The sequence below is a fragment of the Phallusia mammillata genome, chromosome 2 (genome assembly GCF_965637545.1).
Source record: "Phallusia mammillata chromosome 2, kaPhaMamm4.hap1.1, whole genome shotgun sequence".
Lineage (NCBI taxonomy): Eukaryota > Metazoa > Chordata > Ascidiacea > Phlebobranchia > Ascidiidae > Phallusia > Phallusia mammillata.
This window is the reverse complement of record NC_137253.1, coordinates 13,367,247-13,382,599: the sequence shown is the minus strand read 5'-3', so window position 1 is coordinate 13,382,599 and position 15,353 is coordinate 13,367,247. Positions and strand designations below refer to the sequence as shown.

General features: G+C 37.5%; 1 protein-coding gene across 4 annotated transcripts in view; it reads right to left on the bottom strand.

The window, feature by feature from the left end:
* Nucleotides 1–15,353, bottom strand: part of LOC145213794 (E3 ubiquitin-protein ligase HUWE1-like) — a 94,597-nt gene that overhangs the window by 51,330 nt on the left and 27,914 nt on the right. For all 4 annotated transcript variants that reach the window (XM_080082192.1, XM_080082193.1, XM_080082196.1 and 1 more), the window contains exons 31-37: nucleotides 14,534–14,744; nucleotides 13,985–14,033; nucleotides 13,363–13,483; nucleotides 12,739–12,933; nucleotides 10,671–10,790; nucleotides 8,280–8,351; nucleotides 234–337 (exon numbers count right to left, since the gene is read on the bottom strand). In XM_080082192.1, the coding sequence (XP_079938318.1) occupies nucleotides 234–337; nucleotides 8,280–8,351; nucleotides 10,671–10,790; nucleotides 12,739–12,933; nucleotides 13,363–13,483; nucleotides 13,985–14,033; nucleotides 14,534–14,744 (872 nt within the window). The remainder of the gene's footprint in view (nucleotides 1–233; nucleotides 338–8,279; nucleotides 8,352–10,670; nucleotides 10,791–12,738; nucleotides 12,934–13,362; nucleotides 13,484–13,984; nucleotides 14,034–14,533; nucleotides 14,745–15,353) is intronic.

Sequence of the window (15,353 nt, the reverse complement as noted above, 5' to 3'; positions counted from 1 at the left end):
GATACTTTTTGACTTTTCGCAATTAAGAAGTGTGTATTTTTTATCTATTAGACACATGGAGCTTTACATAAACATTTTTTGACATGTAAAAAAACTTTTTTGTAAAACCTGGACACAAAAACTGTTTTTGAAAAAATACGAAAAAAATCGTTCACAATCCACAAGTTCAAGGCAACACCCATCTCTTTTCCGCTACACTTGATTCGTCAAGCGCGACAGACAGTGAAACCCACCTGTACACTGTATCGGGAAGTTGATTGACGAGATGCATGCTACCGTCAAAAATGCTTTCAGCAAAAGCGTCGATATCGCTGGATGACATTGGCTCTTCATCGTCCTGGGATACATAAAATTTTACGACTTTTAGTGGATTACGAAAATTTAAGTCTAAGTCGACCTGACTATTGTAGTGCATTATTATAAACTGTAGGGTGTCAGGAAAAATACCGTAAAGGCACTTTGCTTAGTGATAATTACCCAGTAGTCAAGTTTTTTTATCTTATAAACCAAGGAAGAAATATTGCCAGAAAAGTCGGTATTTTTTATTTCTACGCAACGAATTCTGAAATATTCAACGAATTCTTTTGATTTTGTGTTTTTTCGTGTAAACAAGTCGCATTACAGATGAACACATACCAGGCATTTCTATCCCATTTTTGTAGCAATATTTTTTATAGTTACGAGTTGGTACCAATACAAAGTGACTTGATACAATACATTGACGAATTAATGCCCTGCAGTTTCAAACAACTGTTTGAGGTACAGCAAAGTTGTTGCGAGTGGATTGAACTTTCCACAGTACAATCCATTTAATGATGAATGTGGAAAATACCACAGCCAAAATATTTCATGGGTTGCGCAAATTCAGCCTTCAAAACAACCGCCCGCGCGTTTTATATCGCCTTACCACGATTTTTGTCAAATCTTTGGGCAAATATACCGGTGATGTAAAATTGCATATATAAACTAGAAGGGTGGCTTAGCACATATTGCCCTTGTATATAGACTATAACCTATTTTAAAACATAAATATATTTCCTATGCATAGTTTGTATTGGGTCCCATATTAGTCACCGTCTTTTATAACTTTAGTCGTTTCTGCAGGCAAAAACTCATGGGTCCCCACACATGCAAAGTTGAAAATAATGCAATTAAAGAGATAACCATGCGAAAGTCGGGTGTTGTAAGGTAAAACACAGTGATCGGCACTGGGCTTAAGTAATAATGCTATGCAGAATACAAACTACAAAATTAGATTCTCCCCAGATATTGTTTGAAGTATGTCCTATTTAACGTTTTAAAAAACTGACCCACTTTAGGGGGCTAGTAGGGTAACTAATTGGGTTCGACACACAAATTAAAAAATATATAAAAACCACAATGACTCAATCAATAGTACTGCAAAATTTCAGCCCAATCCGCCAATGTTTAAAATTTCGACCACTAGAGGTGTTTTGAGCAACAACCGTTAATGTTTCTGACGTCATAGGGCTGTTAACAAGCCCCTAACTGTCACGGCGCAAAAACGATTACCAAGCAACCCACGAACGAGCAACACACAACTGGTTGCCCTTGTAACACTATTGCGCCAAAGAAATCTTTCGTTTGTGGTGCCCAGTAACATACAAATACGTTTTACACTTTGGGGGCTTGTGGGGTAAATGTTAGGACTACAGGGTTGAACACAACAATCGATACCTATAAATGGCATACTATACAAGAAATCCAAATTTCAGCCAATTCTGACACTGTTTAAAAACTCACCCATTTTAGGGGGCTAGCGGGGTAAATACTGGGGTTATCAACAAAAACAAAGTGGGATGCACATCTACATGAATATATCTACCATCTGTGTAAATTTTAGCCAAATCCATCAAACGTTTGATGGAAAAACGAGTCGGACAAACTTCGGGGAAAAAGTACCCAATTTAGGGGGCTAGCGGGGTAAATACTGGGGTTTAGGGATGCGCCGAGCCGAGCCAGAACCCGAGTACTCGGTACCGAGCATCGCCTTTTTTGATGCTCGGTGCTCGGCCGAGCAGTTGCACAAACCGACCCGAGCATTAAATTTGCATATTCATGCCCTGCTAGCATACGTAACTAGTGTTCGAAGAGGTGTCTATGAACAAAAAGAAATATTTTTTCAAATGTATTAGAAGGGTGAAAACGTGGACTTCTGAGGCCTGTGTACAGCCTAATACACGGCTGGTGACGTAAGATACCTTCTTCTAGTGCTAAAACGTAGAAAGGGGATTTTTGTGACGTCATAATGCACCGAGCGTGCTCGGCCGAGCATCGAGCATTAACGTGAGATGCTCGGTGCTCGACCAAACAGAACATTTGCAGTTTTGGCACATCCCTACTGGGGTTATCAACAAAAACAAAGTGGGATGCACATCTACATAACTATATCTACCATCTGTGTAAATTTTAGCCAAATCCATCAAACATTTGATGGAAAAACGAGTCGGACAAACTTTGGGAAGAAAAAAACAGAAAAAAAAGAAAAAAAACAAACAATTCGAGTAAAATCAGTATGTGTCCCCTTCAGGGAAGGGGACCCATAATTAAACATTGCTAGTAACATTCAGTAAGGAAAAGACAATATACAAATTCATATTTAGTTTAAGACCAGTTGCAAGCCATAGAGCGCAGACCTTGCTTTGCGCAAAATCAAATTTCAACAACTGCGGTTTTACAGGAGGCGGCAGCGGGTCACGTGGTTGCGGAAAAAGGCGGGAAAGGAATTGACGCTGACATTTCAGAAAGCCGGCGACAATAACATCCGATAAACGACAAATGTAAGTGCATGTACATTTCCAATTGGACGTGCCGTTGCCCTGTGTGTTTGGTAGCATGTGTGTGGTCCATGCAAGTCCTAATGAAAACGCCTTTCAGCCAATTTTCGTGATATTACGCACCATAACACTTCTAAATTCTATGCCACATTGTTGTAAGCAAATAGTTGAGGTTTTTTAAAGTAAGCACAGATTTCAAAAGGCAACAACTTGCGATTTTTGGTTTTTTTACTTATAACTGTGTACAAAAATGACAACCAAAATACCAAATTAATATGATTTATTGCAAGAAAGAAGGTATTAGCTACACCTTGAATGCAGTTATACCCATAAAAATATTCAATCGTAAACAAAAAGCGTGGTCTAGTTTTAAATGTCACAGTGCGCTAGTATAAGACGGCAAGCAATTAAACTGGATCGCTTTTGCTAAAAAAACGTGTCAATTTGTTTTTCACGCTTAAATTGCACTCTGTAATTCCATCGGTTAAATGTCAGTTATTTTGTAAACAACTGTCACTTCTTGGGCCAAAATCACACCCATATTTATAAAACCCTGTGCAGAAATACACGATTTCTTTTCAAATACAAAATTCAAATAGTTTAGCATACTTTTCGGAAAGCAAGGCAGGTTGAACCGGTGTCCAAAGCAACAATGGCCGAAAAAAACTTTTTACTTATTTTTTAACCTGGCAAAAGTTATATTCATATTAATGAATTAGCTAATATAAAAACATACCTTTCAACGCTTGTAGATAACCTGTCGTATATACCACAAATTAAACAACAGCCAGTTACCGCGAACTAATACCACCACCAGCGGAATCAGCAGACAAATGCCAACAAATGTCAGTTGGTGACAATGCATTTAATAATGAAGCTCGGCAGTAAGAGATGCCAACAAAAGAAACCATTGCAACAATTTCCTAATACTGACATCTGATTAAAAACATCTGACGTCTTTCGGCTAATAATGCAATAGATACAAATTGATCTTATGCAGGGGATGAGTTCCTTTGTTTTATGTTGGCACATTGTATACTTGACATGGACAGTTATGTAACGGGATTTCAATGCGGAATATACTGTATTTAAATATGCTGTACTTATTTTAGGCAAGCTGCTTTGCGATTTTGTTTTTCTTTATTTTACTTGAGTCTTGAGCAGGTTTTTTTAAGGTTTGGTTTGGGTGACCGCTAAGTAGTTTTAAGAGACCGCAAGTGTTTCATTTAAATACCAAAAAATAGCCATATTTGCTTAAACGAATTATTTATTAGGCTACTGGCAAATTTTGGGAAACCGCTGGAGAAATTTGGGGGACCGTTTCGGTCCCCAAAACACTGTTCTTGAGTATACTACACCACTATTCAGACAAATAATGCAGAGATTTTTTCAAGCATTTGGAAAACATCTTTACACGGAAAAATCTAGGCTAAATAACAATTTGATTTTCAACAAGTAAAATGGCCAGTAAATTGAATGATAGGTCAATTTCCTATGCTAGAACGTTGACAAGTAATTTATTAACAATCAGGGACTCGCAAGCAAAAAAAAACTAATTGGCTACAGGATACCAAGTGCATTTCAAGTCAACTTCATAACTACTGGTTTCAATGAGATTTTTTCAAAAAGTCGACTTAAATTGGACATTGAAAAGGACCAGTTTGACTACATGAAAAATCATGTTCAAATTAACAAAAAGATATTTTTTATTAGTTTTATTTGTCAATCGGCACCTGCGGTAAAAAAGTAAACTTTTGCTTATTTCGAGTTATATCGTAACATTAAAAACAGTTGCTAAGCCGCCGGTCTAAGTTTGAAGAAAAAAGGCGCGCAGTTTTCTTTTACAAAAGAAAATATTCGCGCCAAGCTTCCCGTAAACCAATCAGAGCACTCCAATACGTCATGCCACCATTTTAGGGTCAAGCAGAACTTTCGTGCGAGAAAATAATATTGCGCAACGTCTTAGAGGAGGCCTAGAATCTTTGGTCACGTCACTGGAGACTGGGACCATGCAATGCGGTTTTGTCCGCCATTTTGTTTTTCCACGCCGCTTTCAAATGCTGATCCAGCAGCTGGTGCGGTCCAAGGCTAGATGCTTGCATGCATTTGCTGAGCTGCTGGTACGCGTTTAGGTTGACTTGATGCGCAGGGTTGTGAAAAATAACCCTGCAATTTTTCGTTAAAGGCAACGGATTTGGTAAAAACCAATTTAAGGAAGACATAAACGTTTATGTCCAATTTAAAAAAACAGCACAATTTTAAGTCGCTTGACCAAGAAATTGCACCGGACTGCATTTTCCCACCAAAAACCGTGTTTTAACACATAAAGCCTTACTTTTTCTTGTAAAATAGCATTGATAAGTAAACAACTCGAACGCCAATGTTTGGCGTTTTCCTGACCACAAAACGCAATTATGAATTTTCATTGAATTTAAATTCAAATTTCTCATCATTTTAAAAGTTTGGCTAAACTAAACTTTTGAAACCGAAAAGAAAATTAAAATTTAACAAACGTTATAAGCAGGGTTGCCATACCGTCCTTATTTCTAAGATTTGTCCTTATTTTGAAGGGCTATGTCTTAGAAAAGTTCATTGTCCCTATTTCTAAGAAATGTCCTTATGTTTGACTTGAGTCCTTCTTTTGTCTTATTTTCAACAATTATGAGTCAAATCCCTGCTAAAGTAAAAGTAAACCAAGCCCTGAGCTGTTGTGAGATGCACGAAATATTTTCTACGAACAAGGGGTTGCTGGAACAGATTGTTTCTGGGCAAAATATTGCATATGATATGTCATGGCTCGTATAAATGCAAAGATTTGTTCACAAACGCTTGCTTTGTTTCGTATGAAAATTTGATTTTTTCGGTTGTCCTTATTTTTGGTTTCAAGTCGATGGCAACCCTGGTTATAAGCCTCTCATGTGATTACACATTAGTGTGAAAACCTTAAACGCAATCGCAAACTTGCGATTTTTTATGTTTTTGTGTTATGTTATACTTACGAAAGTGTATTTTCAACCATAAACTAATTCATTCTATTAAAATACAAGTAAATTGAAATGCGCCAATAGCATATGCAAAAGGTAATTTCAGGGTTTAACCGAGACACAGCAGGTTGAACGCACTTGTACACGTGTTATTGTGAAGTGTATTGGAAGCCACAGGAGTGTGGTCAACTGAATATTGCCTGAAGCGATGTTCGAAATTCGATGTACACGTTTAACTGTGAAAATTGGATTTTGGTCTTAAAGGTCAGGTGGGTTAGGTTTGGCAAAATAAGGCTGCGAATTTTGTAATCTGATGAATGGTGGTTTGAAAACTTGCAATTAAAAACAACTGCTTAAATTTGCAATTTCGTTAAGAGTCTACATTGACGTCTAAACGTCGGTTGTTTATAATACAACTGTTGTCGGAGCAATACTTGTTACATTATTCTTGGCAGCAACTGTTTATCTACATGGGAAATGTTGGAGTTTTCATGCACTGTTGTTAACACATCTATATATGGCACTGTTATGCCCGAAAGCCACCGGTTCTTACTTAAGTACCTATACTTGTCCAAACATGCCATGCAAAAGACAAATCGTTTCAATCGGTTACTATTAGGTTTAGGTGTGTTTACACTAAAAGTATGTATTCATGAATATATTTTTACAATATTTTACTTATTTTTTTTTCTATACTGTACTCGATTTTAAGCATATATTCGAACTCAGAAATTGAGGCAACCATTCAACAACTAATTCCATTGTCCCAATTTTAACCCGACATTAGGTGCTCTATCCTAAGTTTCAACACACTAAGTTGGTTTTAAAACCCATTGTTTTCCCATTAATCTAGGAAACAATTGTCACGAAGGAGGTTTACTTTAAACATACAGTTCAGCCCAATTTAACAGCTTAAATTTTTGTTTGGGAAATTATAAGCCGTTGCAAAGATAAGGTCAATCCCCACATTAACAAAAAAATGAAAGTTAAGTCATACTTGATCGTCTGGCATTTGAAGAGTAAGTACCCAAATCGTGACATTTTTAGTATAAAGCGGTTAGAATGGCAGACATGGGTTGAACTAACAATTGGGTAATTACAATAAGATTGCCTGACACGCTGGCGCCTATTTTTTTGTAAAATAGGTCTTGCAATTGGACAAACTAATTTTCGGAAACCTATTGCATTTTTACGTTTTCGTCTGAGTTAAACTTTTTATGTGGAAAATGATGTACATGTCATCACATGCTTGCTGGTTTTTAATAGTACAAACAAATCAGAATTTATAGCAAAAAAAATCTTATTTCGTTTGTTGCAATACAACAAAAACTTACAGACTTTTTACAACGAGACATTTTTAATAATAAAATTCTTGTTGCCTCAATCAAAAATATAAACAACCAGGGTCTGTAAAAAAGACCCAAGCATGGCCGTCACCCACTTAACGTGCACCAAGACATATGCAAATACAACAAACGCAGTCGTATAGAAAACCAGCATGGGAGCATGTAACTACATTCAAGGTCAGGTACATGCTGATAAACACACGTTACAAATTGATTTTGCCGGGTCAAAAAATTGCAGGTAAAAGAAAGATGGTTATCAATAATGCATGCACATTTAAACATGGCCTTGTCCTCTGAACGGACATGACTCCTATGTGTATTTCAAGTCTCTAAACATGGTTTCAGGGCTTTCTTAAATAATCCTTGTTTATTTTTATCATCTTATACCAAACAAACCCACATTTTTATCAATCGTTTTACGAGACGCTGGTTTCGCACCTTTTTTGTCAATCTTTTACGTGAAACAAGTGGATATAAACGGGTGTAACTGATGTGGCCCTTTATATCACTTATGATGGCATGAGCATTTGCCGAAATGTTTGAACAATAAAGCATGTCGCTATTTCCGTCTACTTTGGCCGTTTTTTTCATCGTGAAACAATAGGTGTTTGCTGCTTTACCAAATGCCACAGAGATTTAATACGTCGTTTCACACAGCCAGAGCGAATTAAGGTTTACATGGCGGCCCTGGCTGAAACGTAAAATAGGGTCGTATTTACATATATTATACATATAAAACGGTTTTTAATAAGAAAAACTCATTAAAACTTACAGAGATTGGGGGGGCCCTGACCAGTGAGCACCACCGTTAATCGACCACTGCACATAGCAATATATTTACAGCCACATTCATTTGCACTAATAATTAAAAACAGTAAAAAAAACATCAATAAAGTGTCTTGAAAATAGCACAAAAATTCTCAATAACATTTGTGGTCTTTCTAATAGTATTTTTAACTTCCAACTTGTATTTTAAATCAAACTCAAGTCAGAACCTTGTTAGACTAGATTTTGACATTTTCGGTTCAATGTGAAAAATCAACGAATTTTAAGACCTTACAAAAATGTCCACAACTGAAACAGGCACCAATCGATATTATTGTACTTTCTGATATCGACTTGTTAGCCCTTATAAACGGATTTCGTATTACCTGACTTAGCATTTTCAATTCCAGTTCGTCATTCTTTTTTCTCTGTTCTTCCTCGTCCTGTTTTTTCTTTTCCTGCAAAAAAATCAGATCAAATTACAAAAAGCGAATTTACGCGAAAACCAGCTATGAAATAAATTAGAACCTCCCCTTACTTTTTTCCAAAACAATTAGTGTTTAAAAAAATTTTTTAGGTCGATTATACATTATTTATATGTGGACAATGTGTTTTATTGTGGCGTGGCCAACTGCACCACTCAACTGCAGTTTAACACTTACACATTTGTCAAATGTTTTCTAAAGAAAACAGTGACACGCCGACTAAAAAAGCACCGATATGTGACACATACATTATTTAGTGCACATATCAGCATGAATTTGTCAATTGAATTTCGTAGTAAGGTTTGCAGTATGGGCCATGTAAAAATGTAAGGCAAGGTCAATCAAAATAGTCTGCAATGAAGAAAAGTTAAAAACATATTATAATAAACTATATGGTCCAAGATTGTAACAGGATATACGTTTGCCCTTCTTCGCACAGTTAACATAAATACCCCCAGCTCACTCCCTTTATTTTTAACTACTACAAACTGCTAAGTTTGATTTCTTTATTAAACCATGTGTACATAATTTTATGATTTTTCGTGTTTGATTAGTGTAAGAGAAAACGTTCGTGGATGTTGGGTGAACAAAACCGAACGAAATAGAATTTGATCACGAGAAAAAGGGCAACTTTTCTTTGGGAACTCATACAGCACACAGCAGCATCCGAAAGGATATTGTACGTCCTGTCGTCCTCTTTCGCAGTCTGACCCAGTCATGATCACAAAAGCATTTCAAGCGGTCGAAAAAAGCAATTTCGGTCCTAATCTCATAAAACATCGCGGGTATATTTATATCATACAACCGCCGACCTTCCGTTTAAGGCCAAAACCAGAAAGAGCGCTCTTGACTCAATTGTGACTTCACAATGGGTGAGTTTGGCGAGGGGCGGGCCCGCTGAACAGCCAGACGTGCCGTAATGTTTATGTTGCGAGAACAATGCGACGACTGTGACGTAAAATGGGAGATTTGTGAGGGCATGCGCACTGCACCATGACCGGGAGCGGGAAAGTTAAGAATTGGAATCGATTCAAACGGAACAGGGTTGTGTGGCTTTGGACGATGTAAAAAAATGCTGCAACCCAAGTGGAAATACAATACGACTTATCTCAATTTATTAGGTTCAAAGCGAAGTAAAAGGAAAATATGTCTTCCTCCCAAACCAGTGGTTCTGTGTCAATCTGTGATACGCGTAGTGGTATACCGAAGCTTTTAATGTGGTACGCGATTAGCTTTCTATTGTGGCTAATTCGAGTCATATCATGAAATGCAACTGAATAGGCCGGGTTTAGGGCAAAACTTGTGTCTTAGACATTGTTTTGGAATTGCTTTTCTGGCTGATTTTAGAAATATGCAGTCCTAGTCAAAAAATCGATATCTTGTTCTATCCTTTACAGCAGGATTTTTATGTGGTAGGCAACGATAGAAAATGTCGTCAGGTGGTACGCGATCCATATAAGGTTGAAAACCACTGTCTAAACCAAAAACCCTTTCCCCCGGTAAAACCAAGTTATTGCCAATTAAAGGTCAAATTATTAGAATTAAAACACAAAAAAACATACACAGCATAAATGCCAAATTAGGTCAACCTAACTTCCACCTAACATTCAGCATCAGCTCGTGGTTTGTAAAGACCTTTTGCAAAGCAGCAGTGGCGCATTTGACTGTTTTGAACACTTACATAACATGATAAGAGGGCAAGAGGTAAGGAGGCAAAAAGGCGGTATCGTTAAAGGTTACATAACGCGGTTCCTCCGATCACGTGACATGATGTTTGTATGTTGCTGCTGTTTTACGCCCAGCATATTAGCCAAGGATACGCCATTTTGATGTGTCGGCAGTCCCAAACAAAACAAAAACTTGTTCAAAGTAAATTTAAAATTAATGCAATTAATTTTCAGGCAAATGTTCTACCATGGTTTGGAATCTAAAAAAACGTTTCGAGCAGTGGTTCTCAACATGTGGTGCCATTAGTGGTACGTTTGTGTCTTTCTGTTATACTCAATATAAGTCAGATAATGAAAAAGAATTACAACTCAATGATCCAACTGATCAGCCTTGGTTTGAGACAAAACTCGTTATTTGGACATTCTCTAAGAATTGCTAACCTTGCTGGTTTCAGAAAGATGTTAGGATGGTAGACAGAATTAGTCGTCAGATGGTACACGATCAGTAAAAGATTAAAAACCAATGGTTTTAAGTGATTATAGATAAATATACTCAAGCCCCAATTGCATCAAGCATAGACAACATTAGGAGCCAGTGTCTTGGAGTACAACCCATCTTACTTACTTCATCTGACACTTGAGGTTCATGTGACGCTTCAACTTGCTCTTGTGGTTCTGCTGAAGTGGGTTCAGGGTTGACACTACCAGTGGCCTCTTCACTTGCCTCGGCAGCGGCAGCAGCAGCCTGTGGAGGTATACGAAAAACTTTAGAATGTATTGTGGATCTGTACATTTTAAATGTCTAAAGCAATGATGTAAAACATGTAGTCGCCCCAACATGTGGTCTTTATTAAAGACACTTTGTTAAGGCTAAGTTTCTGTAGAGCTAAGGTTTCTGTACGTTTCGTATACCAGTTCAGCAGAAACACCCCAAAACGCTTCTTTTGGTGAATTTGCACGTTCGCTTGTTGGTTTCAAAACATGTCGAGTTCCCAGTTCAAAAACGTTCATAGCGAGCAAAAGCTAAATAAGTTAACTTATTGGAAACAGTATGCTTAATGCTTGTAGTAATTCTTTACTCTTTAACGCAAGCAAGTCCAGCGGCCAGCCGCAAAAGGCAAGACGACAAACAATAGAATGTCATTATTGCCGTTCTCGATCCTAATAAAGGCAACAACAACGAATTATGCCATGTCACAGAATTAACACAATATCATCAGACCAACCTCACCCCGGATGCTAAGTCACTAAAATATACACGCACGTGCTGTTGTAAGATAATAAAACCTTCTTTGCTATTCAGTCTGCAGACTAAAGAAAACCCAACCTGCGCACGTGGGAATGGAGAAAATGCTGTTTTCCGGACTTTGGTCAATTCTAGAGATAGACTAATCCTCGTGGTGGTAGACAGTAAAACAGTTTGTTTAATTAGGAGGCGTTGTTATAAGGCGGGACTTCAGTGTTCAAAAACACAGATACAGAAACATACAAATACCAGGAATTCGTTTATATTGGTCACGAGGAGGTCTTGCTGGTTTAACCAATGGTAAACCAAAAACCAAAACAATTTTAAGAAAACAAACCATAATACCTAACCGTTTTCAAGCTGATACTTAACAATTTATTGCATCAATCACCGTCCAATAAATTAGTGTCTACATTTGAGAGTGCTGTACAGGTGGTCTCTGCTAAGACAATTAACAAAACCGCAATAGCACAGCACCACAAGGTCAATGTACTTACAAACCAATAGGTTAAACCAAGCCAAACTTGTACACACAGTGGCTTGTTCGTGCACCAGACTGCTAAATAATTATCGACGTGCTACTACCAGGCCTAATAATCATACGTCGAAGCTCTTCCGTCAAAATTCTATTTAAAATTCCAGCGTTTCGACTTTCTATGCAGGTGGTCTTCACAATAAGCGATGTGAAACGTCCGAAAGCTGTACAGACACCAGTAACTAATTGGTTCGGGGTATAAGTTACATCTGGGGAGCTCATAGTATTCAAACGGCTTTTGCAAAAGAAAACTTTTATTTTCGCCACGGCCTCCTGACTAAGATATTAAACAACGTTCACCATACCGAAAGGTGCAAATGCTCCCTATTACATAAAACCAAATACAGCACCATTGTCCTTTAGTTGAACTTAGGCCACCGAAACCATATCTCCAATATATCCAGATACTTGCACACATCATGTCAAGTGGGCAGTATTATTTTTTTAACTTAATTACCTAAGTTCATTCAATACTGATTGCAAAACAAAAAGTCTTTTACCCTGAAACTGATCATACACTTGGCAAATTAAAAAGCAATACCGCCCATTTGACAACTGTTAACCACCCACAAAAATCTATCATTCTAACAACACTTCATTAATTGCCACAGCCAGAAAAATTTCCTAAGCCTCACAAGCCAGCTCCATCTTCGCACCACAGTGATTTAAGGTATATCCTATAGGAGACTTCCATTTATGTACCATAATTAACATTTTGTCAAACCACAGCTGTGCGTTTTTATAAGGTCTGAATTCAACTTTGTCAAGCTGTCAAAAAAGTTCCTTAACTATCCTCTTTTCTTTCTATTCTTACACAGTTTTTTCAAACACAAATCTGTATTAAATCTGAAGCTATATTTAACTTAAAAGAGCTTCGTTATTTTTTGCCACAAACAATGTGAAGACCCTTACCTCAGTAGAAGGTTGTGGCTCAGATGGTTGATCGTCATCGGCCTGCTCAGCGCCCTCCAGTGACATGGTAATCGCACGGATAAGTTGATCCTCCTCAGAGGAATGCGTAAGTAACCACTCAGTGGCGCCCTCTAACCCATTTGAAAAGCGCAAAGCCTCTAGGACACTGGCGCGGCCAAAACCCATTTCCATTAACTGTTGGAATATGATTTATTGATTTGATAAGAATGTGGTTTGAAAAGGTAACATTATTCATTAAAAACTAGTTTATAATCAGTGATATTTGCGATTTTGCTGATAACATAACAAAAATAAAACAATCACAGGGTTTTTAGTTTAAAAATATATATTCACAAACATAGTTGGAAAGTACAATATGTCCTTTTGCCTAAGCCACAAATGAAATCATAAAATCACCAAAAAATGCCAATTACGCAAATACACTTTGCACAATTTGTCCATTAAAACCGTCCAAAAAATCATCGATTTTAGCCATCCAGTAGCTTTGCCAGGCCAAGGGCGGTCATTGCTTACGCTTACATGCAAAGTAGAAGCAAAGCGCCAGATTCAGTCGCCAAGCAAAGCAGTCTGACAAAAGTAGTCCTAAAAAGTCATACAACGAACCTGCTGAACAACTGTAGGGTCGGGCTGCTGCTGTCGCGTTGAGCGTACAGTAATGGCTGATGGTTGACTTGATGAGCCTTGTACCTCACTGGTTCTGGCAGCCGTGAAAGTGCCCTCTCCCCTGTGTTAAACAAACACACGAGTGCAAAGCACGACTAAAGGCCAGCCAGAGGTCACCTAACAACTAGTATGTAAAAAGTTGTTGTTGTGTTATTAGTTACCAGTTATCGTGTATACAGGATTTTATAAATAAAGGTATTTTTACCAAAATTTTATTACTGCTTCGACGTTTTATAAACTGCAAAACCTGTGATATGCTGTGTTGGGGGCTTTGGAAACAAAATTCTTGCGTAAATCAACGTGAAATACACATGTTTTCTGCTTGATACTGCAGAAAAAGATCTTAAATTCGGGATATGTATTCTTATTCTTATGCTTTATACAACATATCATATCGAGATAGCGAAAGGTCAATTGCGTGCAACAACTTTATTAAAGTATGTTGTCTCTTACCAACCAACTTTCACATTACACACTGTTTGAGTTTAAGCAAACAATACCAAACAAACATAGATGAATATTCGGCAAAAAAAATCAACGAATATTTCGCCATACAACTTACCCCGGCAAATTGGGAAGACCATCAAGGTAAAAATCACCCAGATCTGAATCTGTGCAATGTGATAAAAGGAAACGTTAACACTTGCATTTAACGAGGGGTCACGATAGCGAGCTCCTAACATTACATGTTAATAATGGATAGTCCATTACGCAACGCATTAGTTCAATAAAATGATTACGTAATTAAGGCAGAAACTTTTAAAGAATTGGTATGGAAAGTGTTCTGTGTCCACATTCCTGTCCATGCTGAAAAGATTCTTCTCCAGTTTAACTACAAAGTTTTTAAATTACGTTCATCTAGATTCATTAAATATTTTACCATTAATCTAACCATTCAGATAAAAAAAAAAATAATGGCTCAAATAATTAATAAACTAATAATGAAACAAATCATTAACTCAAGAAAACGTATTAACATAATTTTAGCAATATAAACTGGTTGTACGCGTATTAAATCGAAATAAAATTTATCTTTTTCCCCACACAAAACAGTTTCGAAAATACAATCATACACATTTAGGCAATCAATAAAATAAGTTGGCCAAGTTACCTTGTGGAGCGGAAGAGGCTGGCGCAGATGTGGAAGTTGCAGTTTTTGCTTTCTTTTCTTCTTCCTCTCGCTCCTCCTTCAGTTTATCGCGGGCGATCTGCTCCCCTCTGATCAGGTGACAGAGGATGAGTATCACCGAGTCACAGATGCGACTGGAGAGGCGGGAGAGACGACCGCTCGACCACAGATGCTGAAGAGCTTCCAAGGCCGCCTGAAAAAAGTAAAATTCTTTAAAACGGTGATTCTATTTACTTGAGGTTTCTGGACCTCAAGGGGTTGGAAAATTAGTTCCAGGGGTCCCTGATGCAAAATAGTTTGATCTTTTAAGACGTTAACCGTACGTTGAGGTCCTTAACTTGATTATGGGGTCCTTAACCATTAAAAAGGTCGGAAATCACTGCTTCAAAAGTCACATTGGCTTAAAATAGTATGACTCCAGTCAGTACACATTAATTCTAAAAACTTATATCCAGTTTTTCTGGACTATTTAAATACGTGTTAAATATTTAAATTATTTAATTGAAAACATTTGTTTGCAATCGAGATATCATGTTTGAGCATATAACGGCACAGTGGTGCACTTTTCTGGAATTTTAAGTTAATTTTAAGTCCCGTCGAAGGTGAAGAGAAGCTTCGAGTGTTGGTTCTAGTCGTTTTGCCAAACTCTTCAGTTTACAGGAGAAATGTATGTACGTACTAGGCTGTAATGAGTAGGCCAGTGCTGTGACTGTTTTTGTAGGTTTTTTACACTGCAACACATATAAACCTTAAAGTTTGAATGTGCCGAATATCTCGACGTTATTTGCATGATGATGTAAAC